Source organism: Sceloporus occidentalis, unplaced genomic scaffold (genome assembly GCF_023333645.1).
Source record: "Sceloporus occidentalis isolate IW3139 unplaced genomic scaffold, rSceOcc1.0.p SCAF_20, whole genome shotgun sequence".
Lineage (NCBI taxonomy): Eukaryota > Metazoa > Chordata > Lepidosauria > Squamata > Phrynosomatidae > Sceloporus > Sceloporus occidentalis.
This window is the reverse complement of record NW_028317000.1, coordinates 2,923,414-2,940,977: the sequence shown is the minus strand read 5'-3', so window position 1 is coordinate 2,940,977 and position 17,564 is coordinate 2,923,414. Positions and strand designations below refer to the sequence as shown.

The 17,564-nt window shown below is 50.0% G+C and overlaps 2 protein-coding genes across 5 annotated transcripts in view; one reads left to right on the top strand and one right to left on the bottom strand.

Moving 5' to 3' along the window:
- Nucleotides 1–1,792, top strand: part of LOC149301736 (G protein-activated inward rectifier potassium channel 3-like) — a 38,881-nt gene extending 37,089 nt beyond the window's left edge. For all 4 annotated transcript variants that reach the window (XM_089483079.1, XM_089483080.1, XM_089483078.1 and 1 more), the window contains one exon: nt 253–1,792. In XM_089483079.1, coding sequence (XP_089339205.1) covers nt 253–569 — 317 coding nt within the window. In that variant the 3' untranslated portion in view covers nt 570–1,792. The remainder of the gene's footprint in view (nt 1–252) is intronic.
- Nucleotides 1,793–3,589: 1,797 nt separating this feature from the next.
- Nucleotides 3,590–16,475, bottom strand: IGSF8 (immunoglobulin superfamily member 8). The gene is made up of 7 exons (XM_089483077.1): nt 16,308–16,475; nt 10,243–10,617; nt 9,142–9,618; nt 8,379–8,804; nt 6,735–7,139; nt 5,969–6,105; nt 3,590–5,464 (listed from the first exon to the last, which is right to left on the bottom strand). Exons 1-6 carry the CDS (start codon nt 16,363–16,365, stop codon nt 5,990–5,992), a joined length of 1,857 nt encoding a protein of 618 aa, XP_089339203.1. The 5' UTR covers nt 16,366–16,475; the 3' UTR covers nt 3,590–5,464; nt 5,969–5,989.
- Between the last annotated feature and the right edge of the window lie 1,089 nt (nt 16,476–17,564).

Below are 17,564 nucleotides of genomic sequence, written 5' to 3'. Positions count from 1 at the left end.
CCTCTGGTGTTCCCTTCCCTGACCCCAGACCAAGAATAGTGGAACACTTTTCAGTCCCTACAAAGGACTAATCTAGCATTTTCTGTTGCCTGCACAGAAAGCACTGTTTCTAGCACTTGTGAATTTTGTGCAGAAGATGTCCCAGACTGCAAGGAATTCTCGTCAGCCCAGGACTCTCCTTATCAGGCACTTAAGAGACATGTTTTCTGACCCTTTTCTGCATATTTAAACTCTTCTTTCCTCCCATTGCAGGGATGACCTGCCAGGCCCGGAGCTCCTACCTGGTGGACGAAGTCCTCTGGGGCCACCGGTTCATGTCCGTCCTCTCCTTGGAGGACGGCTTCTACGAGGTGGACTACAACAGCTTCCATCAGACCTTTGAGGTCCCGACGCCCAGCTGCAGCGCCCAGGAACTGTCCGAGGCCGCGGCCAGGATGGACGCCCACCTCTACTGGTCCATACCCAGCCAGCTGGATGAGAAAGTGGAGGAAGGGACTGAGAAAGGGGGAGATGGGGACAAGGAGAGGAATGGGAACCTCACCAGCCCAGAGAGTGAATCCAAGGTTTAATGGGGGGCAGGAGAAACCCAAGGCTGGGCACAGGGGCCTCAACCAAGGGAGAAGGTGGACCAAGCCAAGGAGGGGTGAGTAAGCTGGGCAGGGAGATGGAGATGGTGGATGTCTCCTGTGCTTTGGAGTACTGGCAGAGCACTGACCAGCTGGTGGCATTTGCTCTGGGATGGAGGTATTGTGGGGCAAATGAAACACATGCACAAAGAGAGAGAGAGAGAGACTAAGAGGCCATGGACCTAGGCAATAAATGAGCACAAGAGAATGTGAAAAGCAACCTTGCACTTTGTTCAAACCCATTGCTATGCCTGTCGTTACAGGAGAAGTGGAATATTCTGAGCTATCTTGGGCTACGGATAACTTTTCCAATCTCTGTTTTGGAGGATGAGGGAGGAAGGAGGGAGGGAGAGAATGGAGGAATGGCAAGTGGGGGCCAGTGTGGTACCAAAGGCTGGGGTGAACGCAAAGGTTGTAAAAGCACCAGGGAATGAGAGATTGTCTCCTCCCAAATCTCATCTCCTTCCCATAATGGTGACCCCACTAAGCCTTTTCCTGCCCCATAGCTCTGTCAAGTTCCGCTTTGCCCAATCTCTTCTTATTGTCACTTTGGGGGCATTCTCTCTCTCAGGCACAGAGTTTCTTGTTGTGTCAGTGAAATTATTGGGAATCCAGAAAAAGAAATGTTCTGTGCCCAGGTCTTTCACAAGCTGGGAAACAGCAAGAGGGCATTATTACCATCATCATTGTTATTACTATTAAGACCCTGGTCTCTCTTCCCCTGGGGCTACAGCGGTCAGTTACTGGCCATCTCTGATAAGCAAGGCTTCATCTGGCCCAGAGATTGGAAAAGTTACTTTAAAAGAAAAAGCAGGGGCGGCTGGTGGTTTCTGTCTCAGTGCCATAGAGCTTTGAATCTGAGTTTTCATGTTTGCTGTTCAAAGTTGAGCTAAATCTGTTTTGGAGGCAGGGCCAAATGGCTTTGAGAGCGGAAACCCAGAGCAGAGTCACTGCTCCCCTGACTTGGGGGCCCCCACTCCACCCCTGCTGCCCCTGCATTCTTTTTTGGACTACAGCTCCCAGAATCCTCCAGCCAAAAGGAACTTTTCTGAGCGGTGGTCTGGATCCAGCTGCTGGCTGGCATCTTTTAAACTGGCATCTTTTAGACTTGCATGTGCCAATCCTCTCCCTCAACAATTCTGTATCTAAATAAATAAAGCATTTTGACCCACTTGCCCCCCTCTTGGCTCCGTCTCTCCGAAATGCGGTTCGCCCTCCACTTTTGCAGTTTTGACTTTTGGGGTTTGATTATTTGCAGTTTAGATTAATATGTTCAGGAATCTCTAAGCCCTCCAGCGCAATTCTGCTGGAAGTTGACCCATAGAGTTGTGATGGAGAATTGACAAGTTCCTAGAGAAAACACTTCTCTAGGCATTTACGCATGACTCTGTGATCAACATCTGGCAGATGTTGACCACAGAGTTGCACTGGAGGACCTGGGGATTCCTAGAGAGTTGTTCTCTCAGGTAAAAAGAAAAGTGGGTTTTCCCACATTCAACGATTGTGGAGGGACCACTGTAGTTCCCTGCTGAGCTCCAGCATCCATCTTGCCTCCTCTCTTGGTTGGGCAGGTGCTGTTCAACTGGCCAACTGGTTTGAGTGATGGGTTGGATTCCTAAGCCACTTGACTCACAAAAGCCCATGGGGGCCAGATCAAACAGGAGTATGGTCCAGGAGGACTTGGACGTGTGCCGCAGCCTTGTTTCTGATGTTTTCAGAGCTCTCTCTGCATTCACACCTCATCTTTGAATGGCCTGTTTTGAGCATCCATCTTGCACCAAATAACGTGTTAAAACACATCCGCCAAAAGCACCCCAGCAGACTTTTCTCCTTTTAAGAGCAATTTCTCCCCATCATGGGAGAGAATCCATTTGAAGGACCAGCCTGAGCATCCCTCTCCTCCCGAGGCCCTTAATCTGCCAAGGCCTTAAAGGCAGGCTTATCTGTAAGCCAGCCTCTAAGCGCTTGGTGTCAGGGCTGAGCCGGGGCTTAACGTTTGCAGATCACAGCTGGGTTCAAGCCGATATGGCCAAGGATTGGCCCTATCTGGCTGCCAAAGGGACCCTGCAAGGCGACCGAGGAGGAGGCCAACAGAGGGACAAGAAAGGTCTTGATCCTGCAAGGCTACTTGAGACGGGGAAAGGGGATAATGGGAGATGGAGCAAAATGATGCGGTGGTGAAGCTGGAGGCTGCTGTGCTTCCTCAGCATCAAAGGCACATGGGGGAAAATTATATTCATGCAGCATAAGTTGACTGATATCTCCATCAACTTATGCTGCATGAATGAGATGGATCTGCTTCTATTTCCATTTGAATTTTCTGCTTCATCTGACCGTTTTACGGTCTGTAGACTGGAATAAATGATGGTTGCTGTTGCCATAGGCTATGGTTATTTTCACATCAGCAGGATAAAAGAAGATTTGCATTAGCCTTCCCCGAGCTGTTGCCCTCTGGATATTTTAGATGGCAGTTCCCAGTATCCCCTGGGATGCGGACTGTGGCTGATGGGATCCAAGGTCCACAAATGTCTGGAAGACACAAGGTGTGACTTGCCCAAAGTCACCCAATGGGTTTGAGAATGAGATGAAGAATCTGTTCTTCCTGGAGTTGGAATCAAGGCCTTTGACGTTGCCTCCAAAAGCCATGCTCCCTTCCTCTTGTGAAACCATTTGATGCCTTCCCAACTTTGGAATGACTTATTTTACCCAGCCTAGAAGGACGAAGTATTAAATTATAGGCCGCAACCGCTGCTGGCTCAAACCTGCTGGGATTTTGGCCCCATCCATATTGCCTTTCCCTAGGACAGGGCCCTCAGGAGCTACTCTGGAACCCGAATGCAAACCTTGAGATGTTCCACATATTCATTCTAACACTTTTGCAAGACACTAACTGCTGCGTCTCCACAATGTTCTGGCCATGTGTGCAAATGCATTGAGGAACCATTGAGACCTAGTGGTTGCAATGTTTTTTTAATCGAAATACATTTTGTCGCATCAAAATTATTTAAACTTGAGATGTCTCAAGGAAATTTGCATCCTTTCGACTGCTGCTCACGGACCGGCAATGCCCCCTCCCTCCGAAACACACACAAACACACAACACACGCGTCCTTCATCCTCCACAAGTCTGACTGCAAGCCGGCTCTGGGGATGATGTGTCCTGCCACGGGCGAGCCAAGACAGGCTGCCACATGGGATCCGTGTCAGTATATGGCAGTGACATCCCTCCCCACAAGACACCCAGCTTGCCTGGCTTCCACCCCCCTTTTCCCTCCCTTCTCTCCCCAGCTGAGTTCAACGTCAGAAACAGATCTAAAAATAAAATGTGAGCTGCCAGAAAATAGCATCTCAGCCTCTGGGTAGATTCTTCCCTCGAATCAGCCTGGATTCCTGAGGCTCTCCATAAATCTGTCAAACGCCGGATCTCCCAGGACAGGTGCTTCAGTAACAAGACTCCTGAGATGCAGTTGTGGGGCAGAAATAGGGGGCAGGTCTCCCCGGATGATCAGGAAAGCTTCCTTCAGGGGCCCAGATGCCAGTGGCCATTCGGTCCAAGTCCCAGCTGCTGAAACGCTCGTCCCGAAAGACTGAAAGTGTTGTGCTTGATTTGGGGGGAAAAGGAACTTTTTCCAAGTTCTGCAAGGCTTATTAAAGTGGAGCAGAAAAATATTATCTCCTCTGAGACACAAGACTGAAATCAAAATCCCTGCAAACTGACCCACGTCGCAGGCCAGAAGGGTCTGTGGTCCCTCTTACCCATTTGGCACCAGCAAATGATCCATCCCCTCCCTCCCTATGTTCTTTCCCATTCCTTCTGCAAATTAGGACCTTGGGTCCTTAATGCCTCCTCCTGGTTTGCTTTCCCAGAATTGTGCATTCGTTTTACGATTGTTCTCCCGAGCTTTCTGGTCAAGGAAAAGCAGCTCCAGTTGGGATGTGGCTAAAGCTTACAGAACAATGTCACTGGTGAACAAGAACACTGACTGCTGGCTTCCGGATCAGGAGCCTCCATCAGACACACACACACAAAAGCACACACTGCCCTGCCCTAAGAGAGACAAAAGAGGAGGGAGGTTTTGGCTTTCCAACTTAGGGAACATGGGAAGTCACCCTTGCATTTTACCCCAGTGCTGCCAACTGACTGGGAGCACTGGGGCCCAAGCAAGAGTCTTCTCTTTTTCCTTCCCTGGAGATACTGCTGGGCCACTGGTCAAGCCAAGAAACCTTGACATCCTTAATGTTAAGTCAGATCCTTAATGTCCAGATCCTTAATGATCTCCAGGATTTCTTTCTGGATCCTTTCCATAGCTTCATCTGCAGAGAACCCTACAATTCCCTGGTGGCATCCCCTCTGATTCTGCTTATTTTCTGAAATTGGGCGAGAAGGGTCCGTTCAGAGCAGGCCATGGAGGCAGGAAACTGGAAGTCGAGACCAGAAGCTGGGATGGAAAGGGACCGCTTCCAAAAAGGTCCCAAGTCATGGATGGATGGAAGTAGCCTTCTCCTCTTCCTCTTCCCTTGCTGCATGCACAGACAGACATGCATGTCAACTGGAAAAGAGAAGGTCCTGCTTTGGTGCAGAAACACAACAGGGAAAGGAAGAGTAATCTGGGTTGGATGCAAGAGGTGTCCATCCAAGGAGCTGTTCAGGATGAGAGACAGAGAGAGAAACAGTGTCCCATGTTGCAACCGTGTGTCCAGTCCACAATTAGTGATCCAATGCAAGATGGAAGAGCTTAAGAGGGTTTCCTCCCTCAGTTGTTTGAGTACGGAGAAATGGTGGGACTCATCACAATGACCAAACAGGGCAGGCAGTGAAGCAAAGATGGACGAAGAGCCTGCAAGAGAAAAGAAGAGTTGTAAGAGAGAGGGAGGAGCAATTGGTACAAAATGTCTCCTATCAGTCTAGTCAATGCTTCTCCATCACCAGCACCTTTCATCACTTTTGAAGGAAGGGGCTATGAGAGCAGATGCCGGGGAAAATATTTAGGAAACAGTTTTTAAAAATGTGTTTCTCAAGTGCTGAGAAACCCCGACGAGAAGAACCCTGGATTGCTGACAACCTTCACAGAGATTTTTTGTGCATAAATATTATCTTCTGCAGAGTAAACACAGAAAATGCTGTTTTCTGTGCAAAACAGAATTGTGAACTGTTTCCGAAATCTGCAGTTTTTCAAAAGACTTTCTTGCAGAAGGAAGGAAATTACTAATTGCTTTCCTCAAGAGGAAAATGAGGAAAGAGGTACATCTTTATGGGATGGTTACATGGCATTCATGCCTCAGGGAGAAATGCAGAATGCTTGACCCTCTCGGAAACCCTTCCAGGCCAAAGTCTTCCTCACCTCTTTCCTGGCTGGCAGCCTTCACCTCTTCCGGAGCCTCTTCATGAAGCAGCAGGTGACAGTCACAAGGACGGTGACCCCCATGAAGAGGGCACTGGAGATGCCAGCCAGCAGTGGGATGAACAAGGTGTCCATGGCTGCGCAGGGAAAAAAGGTCAAAACAGGCACAAAACAGAGGCAGAAGTCCACAGGGGACACCCAGGCCAGAAACCAGTTGGAGTCTCATGCAAGCATCCATGTGGGGCAACTAGGTGAGGACCAGGGTCCAATTCTGCCCCCCCCCCCACCTCTCCTGAAGTCCACAGACCCCTATAACAAGCCAAATGCCTCTGTTTTCCACTGCAGTCTCTCTCAAAATGGTGATAGGAAGTGATACAGAGGCTACCATTTTAATAGGGACTGCAGAGGAAAAGAGATATTTAGGGGTAATTCTGGAGTGCTTGTGAGAATGGAGAGGGGTATTTTTTAGACTTTTCGTGCATTTTGGGGAGCTTTCCTTCTGGATACAATCAAGGATGTTTAGAAAAATGTATTTTAGAATGCTTTTAAATGCTTTGGGTGTGTTGGGAGTTTTCAGGGGACTGCCAGCCCAGTGGAATGCTGGAGGTTGCAGTCCCACAACACTTGGAAAGTCTTCCTCCGTAAGACAAGAGAAAATTATGAGGACCCATCTTTGTGAAATGGACTGAGAATTGAACAGAGCCCTCAGTGAGTGACAGTAGGAGTGTTGCGCTCCAGCCCTCCCCACAAAGGCCTCTCCACTTACGCAGCACATACGGATACACGGTGACGACGTTGGACTTCACAGACCCAGCTTTGTACCAACTCTGGTCCGGGTAGCGCACCCAGGCAGTCACGGCGCAGTGGTACTTCCCCTCATCCGATAGCTGCACTCCATAGAGGCGAAGGCGGTAGCTGAGTGGCCCAGCTTTGTCCACGCTCACAGCGCCGCCGGACAGCCGGGTCCCAAGGTCGGTCACCCCTTCACGGTTCACTGCGGCTATCATGGCACCGCGTGGCCCCGAATCTTCTTCAGGCTGCTCCACCCACCAGCTGAGCGCCAGGTGGACCGGCTGGATGGAGTCCACCGAAACGTTGCACTGGACCTCAGCCGTGTCCCCTCGGTAGATGGTGGGATAGGGCATCCAGGCCGTGGCTTCGAGGACCACCGCTGGGGGGAGAAAAGAGACATGTGAGAAGGTGGCAAAAAGGCAGAACAGTTAGAAACAATGGTATAGATCAGGGGTAGGCAACCTTTTTGAGCCGGGGGCCGGGTTGCTGTCCCTCAGACAACTGGAGGGCCGAAGATGGGGGGTGGAGCTTCCATCCTCCAGGGGCGGAGCCGCACATGGGGGTGGACCTTCCACCCTCTGGGGCCGAGCCACATGCCAGGGCGGAGCTTCCACTATCTGGGGCGGAGCCACATGTCAGGGGCGGAGTTTCCACCCTCCGGGGGCAGAGTCGCTTAATAATAACAATATTTGCAAGAAGCTACTAGGCAATGCCATAACACAGGAAAAATGCATGCACACTGTCTCAACCCAGAAAAGAGCAAGAAGGTCCATGTGGGGGGATTTTGCAAAGAGAATACCAAAGGATAACAACAATAATAATAGCAATATTTGTAAGAATGGAAGTGACTAGGCAAGGCCACAAAACAGCAAAAAACGCATGCCACTGTCTCAAACCACTTTCTTTCTCTCCCTTCCTCTCACTCCCACCCTTTCTCTCTCTCTCTCTCCTCCCCTCCCTCCCTCTCTTTCCTCTGCCTCACACCCTCACACCCTTTTTTTCTCTCTCTCTTCCCCTCCCTCTCTCTCCTCTCCCTCCCACCCTCTCTCTCTCCTCCTCTCCCTCCTTCCCTCCCCCTCCTTCTCTCTCCTCCCCTCCCTCCCTCTCTCTCTGCCTCCTCCTCCTTCCTCCCCCGCCCCTCCATTTGTAGGAGGGAGGAGGGCGGAGCCAAGAGGGAGGTGGGCAGAGCCAGGAGGGAGGTGGGTGGCGCCCATTGGAAGGCCTGCTGCGGCTGCCGGAGCCCCGTTCAGGGCTCCGGCTGCCGCAGCGGGCCTCCCAGAGGCCCGGTGCGGCTCCTGGAGCCCTGTTTCAGGGCTCCGGAGGCCGCAGCGGGCCTCCTAATGGGCGCCGCCATTTTGCCCTTCAAAATGGCGGCTGGAACGGCTGAAATCGGTGGCAATTTCAGCGGCAGGAGGGACCGGGGGCTGGCGGAAAGGCGCCCGCTGGCCACATTCGGCCCGCGGGCCGGAGGTTGCCGACCCCTGGTATAGATCCTACAATTGTGGAGAATTATTATCTCCTCTATCTGAATCAATTCAGACACGCAAGACGTGAATTCCTGCTTCCCTGTTACACCCAACCTTCATCGCAGGAGCTGACTTTGCAATGTGGCACGTACCTTCTGTTTTCATGTCCACTGTCAATGCCTCAGACCTGCCACTGGCCACTTCGCGCAGCTCTGACATAGGGGAACGTACAAATGCCCGCACCACACACCAATACATGCCCACATCCCCAGGTTGGGCTGCCTCGATTCGCAGCTGGTAGAAGCCAACGGGGGACTCTAGTTTCTGCAGGGACACATGCCGGTTGCCCACGTTGTAGTTGGTGTAGCTCTCGCCCAAGACAACCGCTCCATCCACGCCCAGTCGGGCCACAAGACGCCCTTCCTCCGTGGGTCCCTTTCCCAGCTGCCAGTCTACTGAGAAGGCCGCATGAGGAGAAAGGAGGGCCTCCACTCCTGAGATGTTGCAAAGGAGCTCCAAGGCTTCTCCGGAGCTGATCCCGACTCTTGGAGGGCTTGCAGACACAGCCAGCTGGCTAGCTGGAAGCAGAGAACACAAGGACAGTGGACTAGGTTACAGAGTGGATTCAGAGGGAGGACGGCTCTCCAGAACTACTACTTACATCTCATAGTGAAGTGAAGACGGGTCCCCAAATTAAGGCCCCATTCAACCCACAAAGCACTGCCAAATCCACCAGACTTTTAAGTGACAGAAGAATGGATTGCCTTGAAGGCTGGTCAACTCTCCTTCTTTTGAGGTCTTTAAACAGAGTTTGGATGGGCATCTTTCAGGTGTGCTTTTGTTGTGGATTCTTGCATGGGAGGGAGGTGGGCTATATGCTCTTTGGGATCCCATCCAACTCTATGAAAGACTGACCTATGGTCTGGACAGTGACCTGTGCCAGCGCCACCCGCTTCTCGGTGATCTGCGTCCAGCTGCCATCAGGATCCTGGATCCACTCTCCGGCCGTACAATGGTACACCCCTGTGTCCTCTGGCCTCAGCCAGCCCAACGCCATCCGGTACTGGCGATCGCCCAGCTTGTCCAGCGAAAGCTCCCGGGTCCTATGCCGCTCAGCAAAACGCCCCCCGGGCTCCACGGCAAAATCTCGTTGGACTCCAATCACCTGCTGCCAAGTCCGGAGATCCGTGGAGGTGGAAAACCCAAAAGAAACGGAGAGGTGGGTGTGTTGTTGGGTCTCGCTTGTCACCACACAGGTCAGTTGAAGGTCTTGGCTCTCCAGGAGGGTCACCTGCGGCAGGGAGGCAGCGGTGGTGGCCCCACGGCTCCGGAAGGGGGGCTTCGTGAGGGATGGAGACCCAGCCACGGACACCGAGAGCTTGTTAGGGACAACTGTGGGGAAAAGAGGAGAGGAAGAGCAATACCAACCTGCAACCAATCTCCATTTGTTCCATCTGCTCCACATTGTTTCAGAAACCTGTAATGCAAATCTCAGAGACGTGGCCATATTTGTGTTTCCAAAGATGCTGTGGGGTGCAACCATCTCCTGACTGTCCCCACATGCAATGTGTCATCTCATGTAATTCGGGACTTTGCAATTGCTATTGTTGGACTGAGTTTGGCTGCAGAACTCAAGGCTACAACATATTATACATTCTGCCTGAACACCCTGAAGGCATCAGGTCCTTTCTGATCTGGGAAACTTGGCAGGGCCAGACCTGGTTAGTGCATGGATTTGGGGACTTCCAGGGAATATGGAAGATGCTGCAGGTTAAATATTCATAACAGTGATCAAGAATTCCAGCCATTATTTACATTATTTACAGACAGATAAAAAGTCTCTTTTCCACCTGCTTGAAACTCGTAATTTTGTCCATCTGCTGGGAGCTCAGCAAAGATGGAGGCAGCCTGGATTCCCTTGGGGAGAAAAGTCCAGTCTCCGGTAAACAGAGAAAGGAGTTTTTAGTGTAAATATTACTTCTTTTTAGCCTGTGCGGGCAAGACAGGTGGGCCTACCTCTGAGCTCCACTTTGCCGCTGTAGGTGCCATGGTACTTGGAGTCGGTGGTGGGAGTGTAGCACTCATAGACGCCCGTGTCCTCCATGCGCAGGTCCCTGATCTGCAGCTCCACGGCGTCCCCTCGCACCCGGTGGATGGTGACATTCTCAGCTTGCACCCGGGGCCCAAAGACGGCATACGGGAACTTGGGGTCTTTGGTGCTGACGATGCCGATGGCGATGTCTGGAGCCGAGGGGCGGTAGAGGAACCACTCAAACTGCTGCAGGGTGGGACCCTCATACTCAGAGACGTTGCAGGGGATGCGGATGACAGTGTTCTCCACGCGGAACAAGGGCCCTGAGGGCAGGTGGACCTCCCTTGCGTCACTCAGCGCTGCGCCAAAGAGAAAAGAAGTTAGCCAGAAACCCTAGACAAGCCATGCCAAGGGACCTTGGAGCACCTTTGAGGCTAAAGGAGAGAAAGAAGTTGGCAAGGTAAGCATTCGTAAGCTGCACCTACAGTGCAGAACTAACTGAATCTGGCACCGCTTTAACTACCTCGGCTCAATGGTATGGAAACTACAATTTCCAGAACTCCATAGCAGTGAGTCAGGTCAGTTAAAGCAGTCTCAAACCAGGTTATTTCTGCACTGTGGATGCAGCCATAGACTTAAGTCTACTGTCAGGAGTTAACATTTATAAATCATGGAGGGAGTTCCCCTTCTTATCAATAGGTCAAACACACCGCCTTGGATCCCTGGCCGAGAGAAAGGTGGGGTATAACATCCAATCAACCAATTCATAAATAAATCACCCAATAGACCCTTTAGGCACTGCACATTCCTAATTCTAATTGTTTTAATGATTAAACACAGAGCTGGAAGAAGGGCATCAATGCAGTGAACGCAGCTGTATCGAGAGCAGATCCATTAATTCTATCCCAGTGGCATAAACCATCTGAGGTCCAAGAGGTTTTTCCTCAATGCAGTTTGATCCGTATGAGAAATAACTCCCAGCAGCTCTGTGGATGATGGATTCTGTCCGTGGCTCCAAAATAAATTCCACACAAAACAACCGCAAAAAACTGACTGGCCCAAAAGCAAAGCCAGGGTCCAGTCCGCTTGAATCCCTTGTTTGGCTAAGAAAGCACACCCTCCAACATTTCATATGTTCTAATTCTTCAGCTATCATTCCCAAAAGGAATCTTTTAGGATCGTACTTTCATCCTTTGAACGCAGTTTGCAGCAACCGAAGTAAGCTGAGAGGAAAGGGGGAAGGAGGAGAGAGAAACTGGGACATTTTAAAGGCCGATAAAGGAGTGGGAAGGCAAATTGGGACAGTCAAGGGGTCTGTGGGTGGCTGCCACCATTTTCTATCCATCCATATCATAAAGCAAGTCCAGGTGACCATTGGACCTTGTGCCACATGGACAAAGCTGCAAACGCCGTTCCTTTCCATGGATGCCAATACCACTCAGTGAAAGACAATTGCAACACCCGAAGGCAGCAAAACACAAAGGCCCCCTTCTTCCCTGGCAAGCTCTTGCAGTTGCAGTGACACACACACATACGCACCACACAAATCTATCCATACATCTGGGTCACACGTGGCCAGCGGGCGAGATCTGGGTCACAGCCCATCTCCACTGCGGCCTATTGGGAACAAAAAACCAGCATGTGACAGATTTTCATGGGGGAAAAGGACAGCATTTTTCAAACAAGCACAAACCGAAACAAGGCTGCCATCGTGCGCTTGGTTTTGCAGGCTTACCAACTGTCCTGTTTTGGCAAGAGATGTGGCCTTCATTCTGGATGGAGTGGGACTCTGGCCTCAAAATAAAACCGTATATTCTTGCAATGTAACGGTCCAATCTGCCCTGCAGGATTGATGCACTTTGATTCCGCTTTAACTGTCGTGGCTCCATACTATGCAATCTTAGGATTTGGGGTTTTATGAGATATTTAGCCTTCTCTGTCAGAGTGCTCTGGTGCCACAACAAACTACAAATCCCACTTTTCCACTGGATGGAGACATGGGAGTTAAAACTGCATTATTTCTGCAGTGCAGATGCAGCCTACATGAAACTTTTATTACATTAGTACCTTGGCTCTGGCCTGCTCATACCTATTTAAGATCTAACTTAAGTCTATCTTATTGCATATGTATACAATTATTATTATTATTATTATTATTATTATTATTATTATTATTATGTTTATTTATATCCCGCCTTCCTCCCAATGCAGGGACTCAAGGCGGCTTACAAATCTAAAACAGTCCAAGTTAAAACACTATAAAAATGCAAAATACAAGTTTAAAATTCCCCTGGGAAAAGGCGGCAAATAAATAAATTATATTATTATTAAAAAACAATTAAACTTTTGTCCTTTTTGTGATGTCTTAAAACCCCCTGGCAAAGGCCTTAAGAACACACACTGGCTAAAGGACATTTACTAACATGGCAAACGTCTTTTCAGTGTCTTGAGATGTGTTTCCAGTTTCTTCTGCAGATAACCTTTTAAAAAATACCCTTTTTTAAAATAGCCGGAGTAGATTTCCAAATTCCAGAGCCTTGTTGGGTTTGGGGTTTTTGCCTCCTTGGCCTCTCCGCCAAAAGGTCCCATCGGGATAAACCTCTGGCCCCGGGGCCATTGCAGTTGCCCAACCTATTGCAAGATCATTCCCCACCCGTCTCATAAACGGGTTTGCAATCCACAAACGCTCAAAGTGCAATTGCACTACAATAAAAACCCTTCGGTCTCTAAGGTGCCATAAAAACCCTTTGTTCTTACAATCCTTGTGTTTCCAGGCCTCTTCTTGTTGGAAGGGAAATACCCCAGCTGAAAACGAGACAGTGAATCTAGCCATTTCAGGTTCTTTTTGGGGAGGGTGTTTGTCCAACAATGGAAACTGACCAGCCTTGAAACTTTCTTTCTGTGTCCATTTGGACACAATGGACTCAAACAACGAGCAAAAAATACAGTTACAACTTGCAACCTTGGAGCACACAAAACTAGACACAAAGTTGTCAGAAGACTTTCTCCCATTCTGTGCAAGGATTGCAAACTTCCTCCAAAACGTTTGCTCCAAAAAATGTTGGGTAGCTAGAGGGAAATGGTCCTCGAAACCTAACATTTCCAGGCAGACGTTTTCCACCTTATTTGCTCATCCCCAAAAATGCATTGCAAGTTCCTCCAGACTCCAAAACCCACAAACCAATTCACACTTGAAAGCAAAATGGAAATCCGATATTGACACTCTCGCCAGCAATGCATCACAGTCATTATTAAAGCAACGCCTAATTTATGTCAGCATTTCATGGTTGTTGGTTTTTAACCTCATTTTCTAACTGCTCCTTCGATGGAGCCAAGAGCAATAAAAACAACTTGCAGCCATGGATCTTGAAGGCAGATGGAAAGCTTTCTTCCAAGGATGCAAAGAGAAGGGCCAGACCCACACATCCCAAAAGCGAGGATGAAATGGGCTGCACTTCCCAAAATGTCCCCCTTTGCAAATGCCAAAAGTAGAGGATTGGATGTTTACACTTACAGATACGATCGAAATGGATAAACTATCCGCCTATTTGAAATATAAGGATGTGGAGAAACGTTGAGACGGTGGTTTAAAACCATGGAGTAATGTCCCCCTTTGCATTTCCGACAAAGAGTAGGGCACCCACCGGAAAGGCCAGGCTTGGGCTGGTGTGACCCTCTTCTTTCATACTTACTAGTCCTCCACTAAGAGTGTTTCCCAAACTTTGGTCCTCCAGGTGTTTTTGACTTCAACTCCCAGAAGCCCCTGCCAATTAGGCCAACAGTCAAGAATTCTGGGACTTGAAATCCAAGCCATCTGGAGGATCAGTTTGGGAAACCCTGAAGACCAGAGGGTGAAGAGACACAGCTTTTTGCCTTTGGTGCACACCTCCGCTTCCAGCCATCTGTTGTAGGTATGGAGACATTGGGCTAAGGATCAGAAAGTGTAGTGGTTAGAGGGCTGGAAACAGGCCTCAGAGCCATAGAGTTGGAAGGGATCTCTTGCACCAAGCAAAGTGACCCTTGGGACCACTCTTCCCAATCTCTTTCTCTCTCTTAGTCTGACCCTGAATCCTACCTTGCAAGGCTGTCGTGGAGAAGAAGTAGGAGCAGAGAGCTAGCCATGCCTCCTGGTGACCAATGGAGCAAGATGTAAATGTACCCCAGAATAATACATCAGTTAAGTATACTGGGTTAATATTCAGCCACAGAGTTGAGGGTAGCTAAGTGACTTGCCCTGGCCAGAGCTCCCCAAACCTGATAGAAACTCCATTCCCTTGACAGAATAGATCTCCTTCATGGCATCCAGCTGGTGTTTGGGGAAACAGGTGAAGGAGGCAGTTACAAGCATGAGGAAAGTTTCACCTTTGGGGCTTAAGTAGCGACTATTACTACAGAAGAGTTTCCGGTGAGTAAATCCAGGTAAGGGCTCCATATTCATTACTACTTACACCTCTTCTATTATTATTATTATTACGCTTTATTTATATAGCACTATAATTAAGGCAGTTTAACTGCTATGGTTCCATCCATCCCGGGACTTGTAGTTTGGGGAGGTATCTAGCCGGGTGCATCCCCAAACTACAGATCCCACAATTCTGGAGCATAGAGTCAAGGCGGTTACGGCAGTGTCAAACTGCTTTGTTTCTGCAGAGCGGTCATGGATGTGACACTATTGCCACGGTTTGTGAGAATGGAGAGTACCTTTGAAATGCATTTAAAAATAAGATTAAACAGGCAGGGCTTGGGTCTAATGGAGTGCAGACCTTTCTGTGTTTCCAGCATCAAAATGCCAGGCCCTGCATGAAAAAGACAGAGAGGATGAGATTGCATGGCACCAGGTCTGTTGCGGAGTGTCTCCCTCGGCTGTCCTTGTTTCTCTCTCTCTCTGGGGTCTGGCCCCAAAGCCCCTTTGCCATCTGTCGCCCACTGCGCCTCCCATCCTCCCCCGTCTTTGGCGCCCAGATGTCCTTCCCAAACTCCCAGCCAGCCCCAGATTAGAAGGACTTTAGCAGGGATTTGGGGAGGAGGAGAAGGAGGCTTCATCTGGGCCTCTTGCAAGTCTTGCTTGGCCTCCCAGCAAAATCCAGGCTGAACCATGAAAAACCCAGACCTCCTCCTCCTCCTTCTCTCCATCCTGATCTTTTTTCCAGCCCTCAACCTGGAACCCTTCCTCCTCCAGAAATGCTTTGCCTGGGAAAAACAGAACCACAAGAGGAAAGGCAGAGCTTTAGGGAGATGCCTTTGTTTTTTTGGGGGGGATACAACTCCTCAAATCCACCCATGCTTTGGGAATTGTAGTCCCCCTTAAAGAAGCCGCTTTCCCAAAAGGCCTGGGGCCAGATGTAGGCAAGCAGCCGGCCCCCAAGCTGCTTTCTTTTTCCATGAAGGCAGGAAAAGGGAGGAGGAGGAGGAGGAAAGAAAGGAGGAGGAAAGAAAGAGATGAAAGATAAGCAACCTTTGGGTCTCAGAGTCACACGATCTGGGGCTGGGCTATTCCTCTGGAATGCCGAGGCCAAAAGGCTCCAAGAAAAAGAGAAACCAATCCCAATATCCCCAGACACACCACAACCCCAACCCCCCAGCCATTTCTAGCAGCCCCCTTTTGCAAGCTTCAGTGGTGGGGTTGAACCATATTATATGTCTTTTGCAGGGAATGAATGGAAGGAGGAGAGAAAGGGAAGGGAAGAATGGAAGGAGGAGAGAAAGGAAAGGGAGGGAAAGGAAAGGAAAGGGGGATTGGAGAAGAGGGGGAAGAGCTGGGAAAGGGGGGGGGGCTTGGAGGGGGTCGAGGCAGCCCCCCAAGAAGGCTTGGTGCCCCCCAAATCCCATCTGATGGGGTTCCTTTGCAAAGAAGGCACCAATCTGGAGAGCCTTGCCATTGCCAAGCCCTTCTCCTTCCTCTTCTTCTTCCCCCAAAGGCGTTGCCTCCTCATGCGCCTTTGCGCCTTGCGCCCTCCTCCTCCAAGCAAGAGGGGACCCCCAAATAACAAAGCCCCCCAAGGATTTTTCAAGGCTCCCCCCTTGCATCAACCCCACATCTTGCACCCACCGACCAGCAGCAGCAGCAGGAGCAGCCTTGGAAAGGGTCTCCAGCGTGGAGCATCCATAGCAGCAGCAGAGATGGAGGGCTGGGCAGCAGGAGGAGGAGGGCAGGGCGCGCAGCCTTTACGCAGGGACTCCTCCTTCTCCTCTTCTTTCTTCCTCCTCCTCCTCTTCCTCTTGGCCCAGCCTAGTGGTCCAAGGGGCTCCTGGGTTGCCTCTGGCCAGATGTGCCCAAGGGGAGGGGGAGGAGGTCCTCTGCACAGACCCCTCCCTCCCCTGGACACTCTGTCTATGCTCAGAGACCCTTGCAGCTCAGGTGGCCCTTGGCCTCTTTCATGAGCTGCTCTGGGATTGCATTTTATATGTTATTGGATATGGTTAATAATAATAATAATAACAACAACAACAACAACAACACATTTATGTTATCCCGCCCCTCTACGCAATGCAACCAGGTATGGCCGGGTATGGTTGGTATGGCTACTACTAGGAGCAAGGCCCGGTAGGCCAGGGTTTGATTCCCAGCTCGGCCGTGCAAAGCCATTGGGTCGCCTTGGCCAAGGCACACTCTCTCAGCCTCCACAGGGGAAGGCAGAGGGAGCCCTGAGGGCACAGCAGCTAAGGGCAGATTCAGCGCTGTTAACACTCATGGAAAGATTCCCATTGCTTTCCAGGGATCTTGTTCACCAGCTGGATATCTGCTTATAAAATGTCTGAGTTTGGTTTGATTTCCCTCCGTCAGCCGCCTTGGGCCTCATTCTGGAAGAAGGCAACATAGTAAAAATATATTACAGTCGGTCCTCCTTATCCACAGATCTTTTTATCCACGGATTCAAGCATCCACGGCTTGAAAATATTCCAAGAAAGGATAAATTCCGAAGAGCAAAGCTTGAGTTTGCCATTTGATATAAGGGACGCCATTTTGCTCTGCCATTACACGTAATGGGACTTGAGCATCCACAGGTTTTGTGATCCACAGGGGTTCCTAGAACCAAACCCCAGCGAATAACAAGGTACCACTGTAGTTTTTTTGTGGGGTTTTAGGGGCTCTGTGGCCATGTTCTAGAGGAGTTTATTCTTGATGTTTCGCCAGCATCTGTGGTTGCCATCATCAGAGAACACTGGCATGGAAGATGCCAGCCACAGATGCCAAAAAAAGATCAGGAAGAAACTCTTCTAGAACATGGCCATATAGTCCGAAAACCTGAAGAAAGGTGCGGATCCCCTGTCAAACTCTGCACAAAGGCATGGGATAGATGGCCCT

Bases quoted from the DNA above. Each gene is read 5' to 3' on its own strand.
- IGSF8 (XM_089483077.1), bottom strand. From the start codon at position 16,365: ATGGATGCTCCACGCTGGAGACCCTTTCCAAGGCTGCTCCTGCTGCTG. The intron at 9,619-10,242 runs GTAGGCCCACCT...TTTTCCCCACAG, and splicing joins CGGCAAAGTGGAGCTCAGAG to TTGTCCCTAACAAGCTCTCG. The intron at 8,805-9,141 runs GTCAGTCTTTCA...CTCTGCTTCCAG, and splicing joins GGTCACTGTCCAGACCATAG to CTAGCCAGCTGGCTGTGTCT.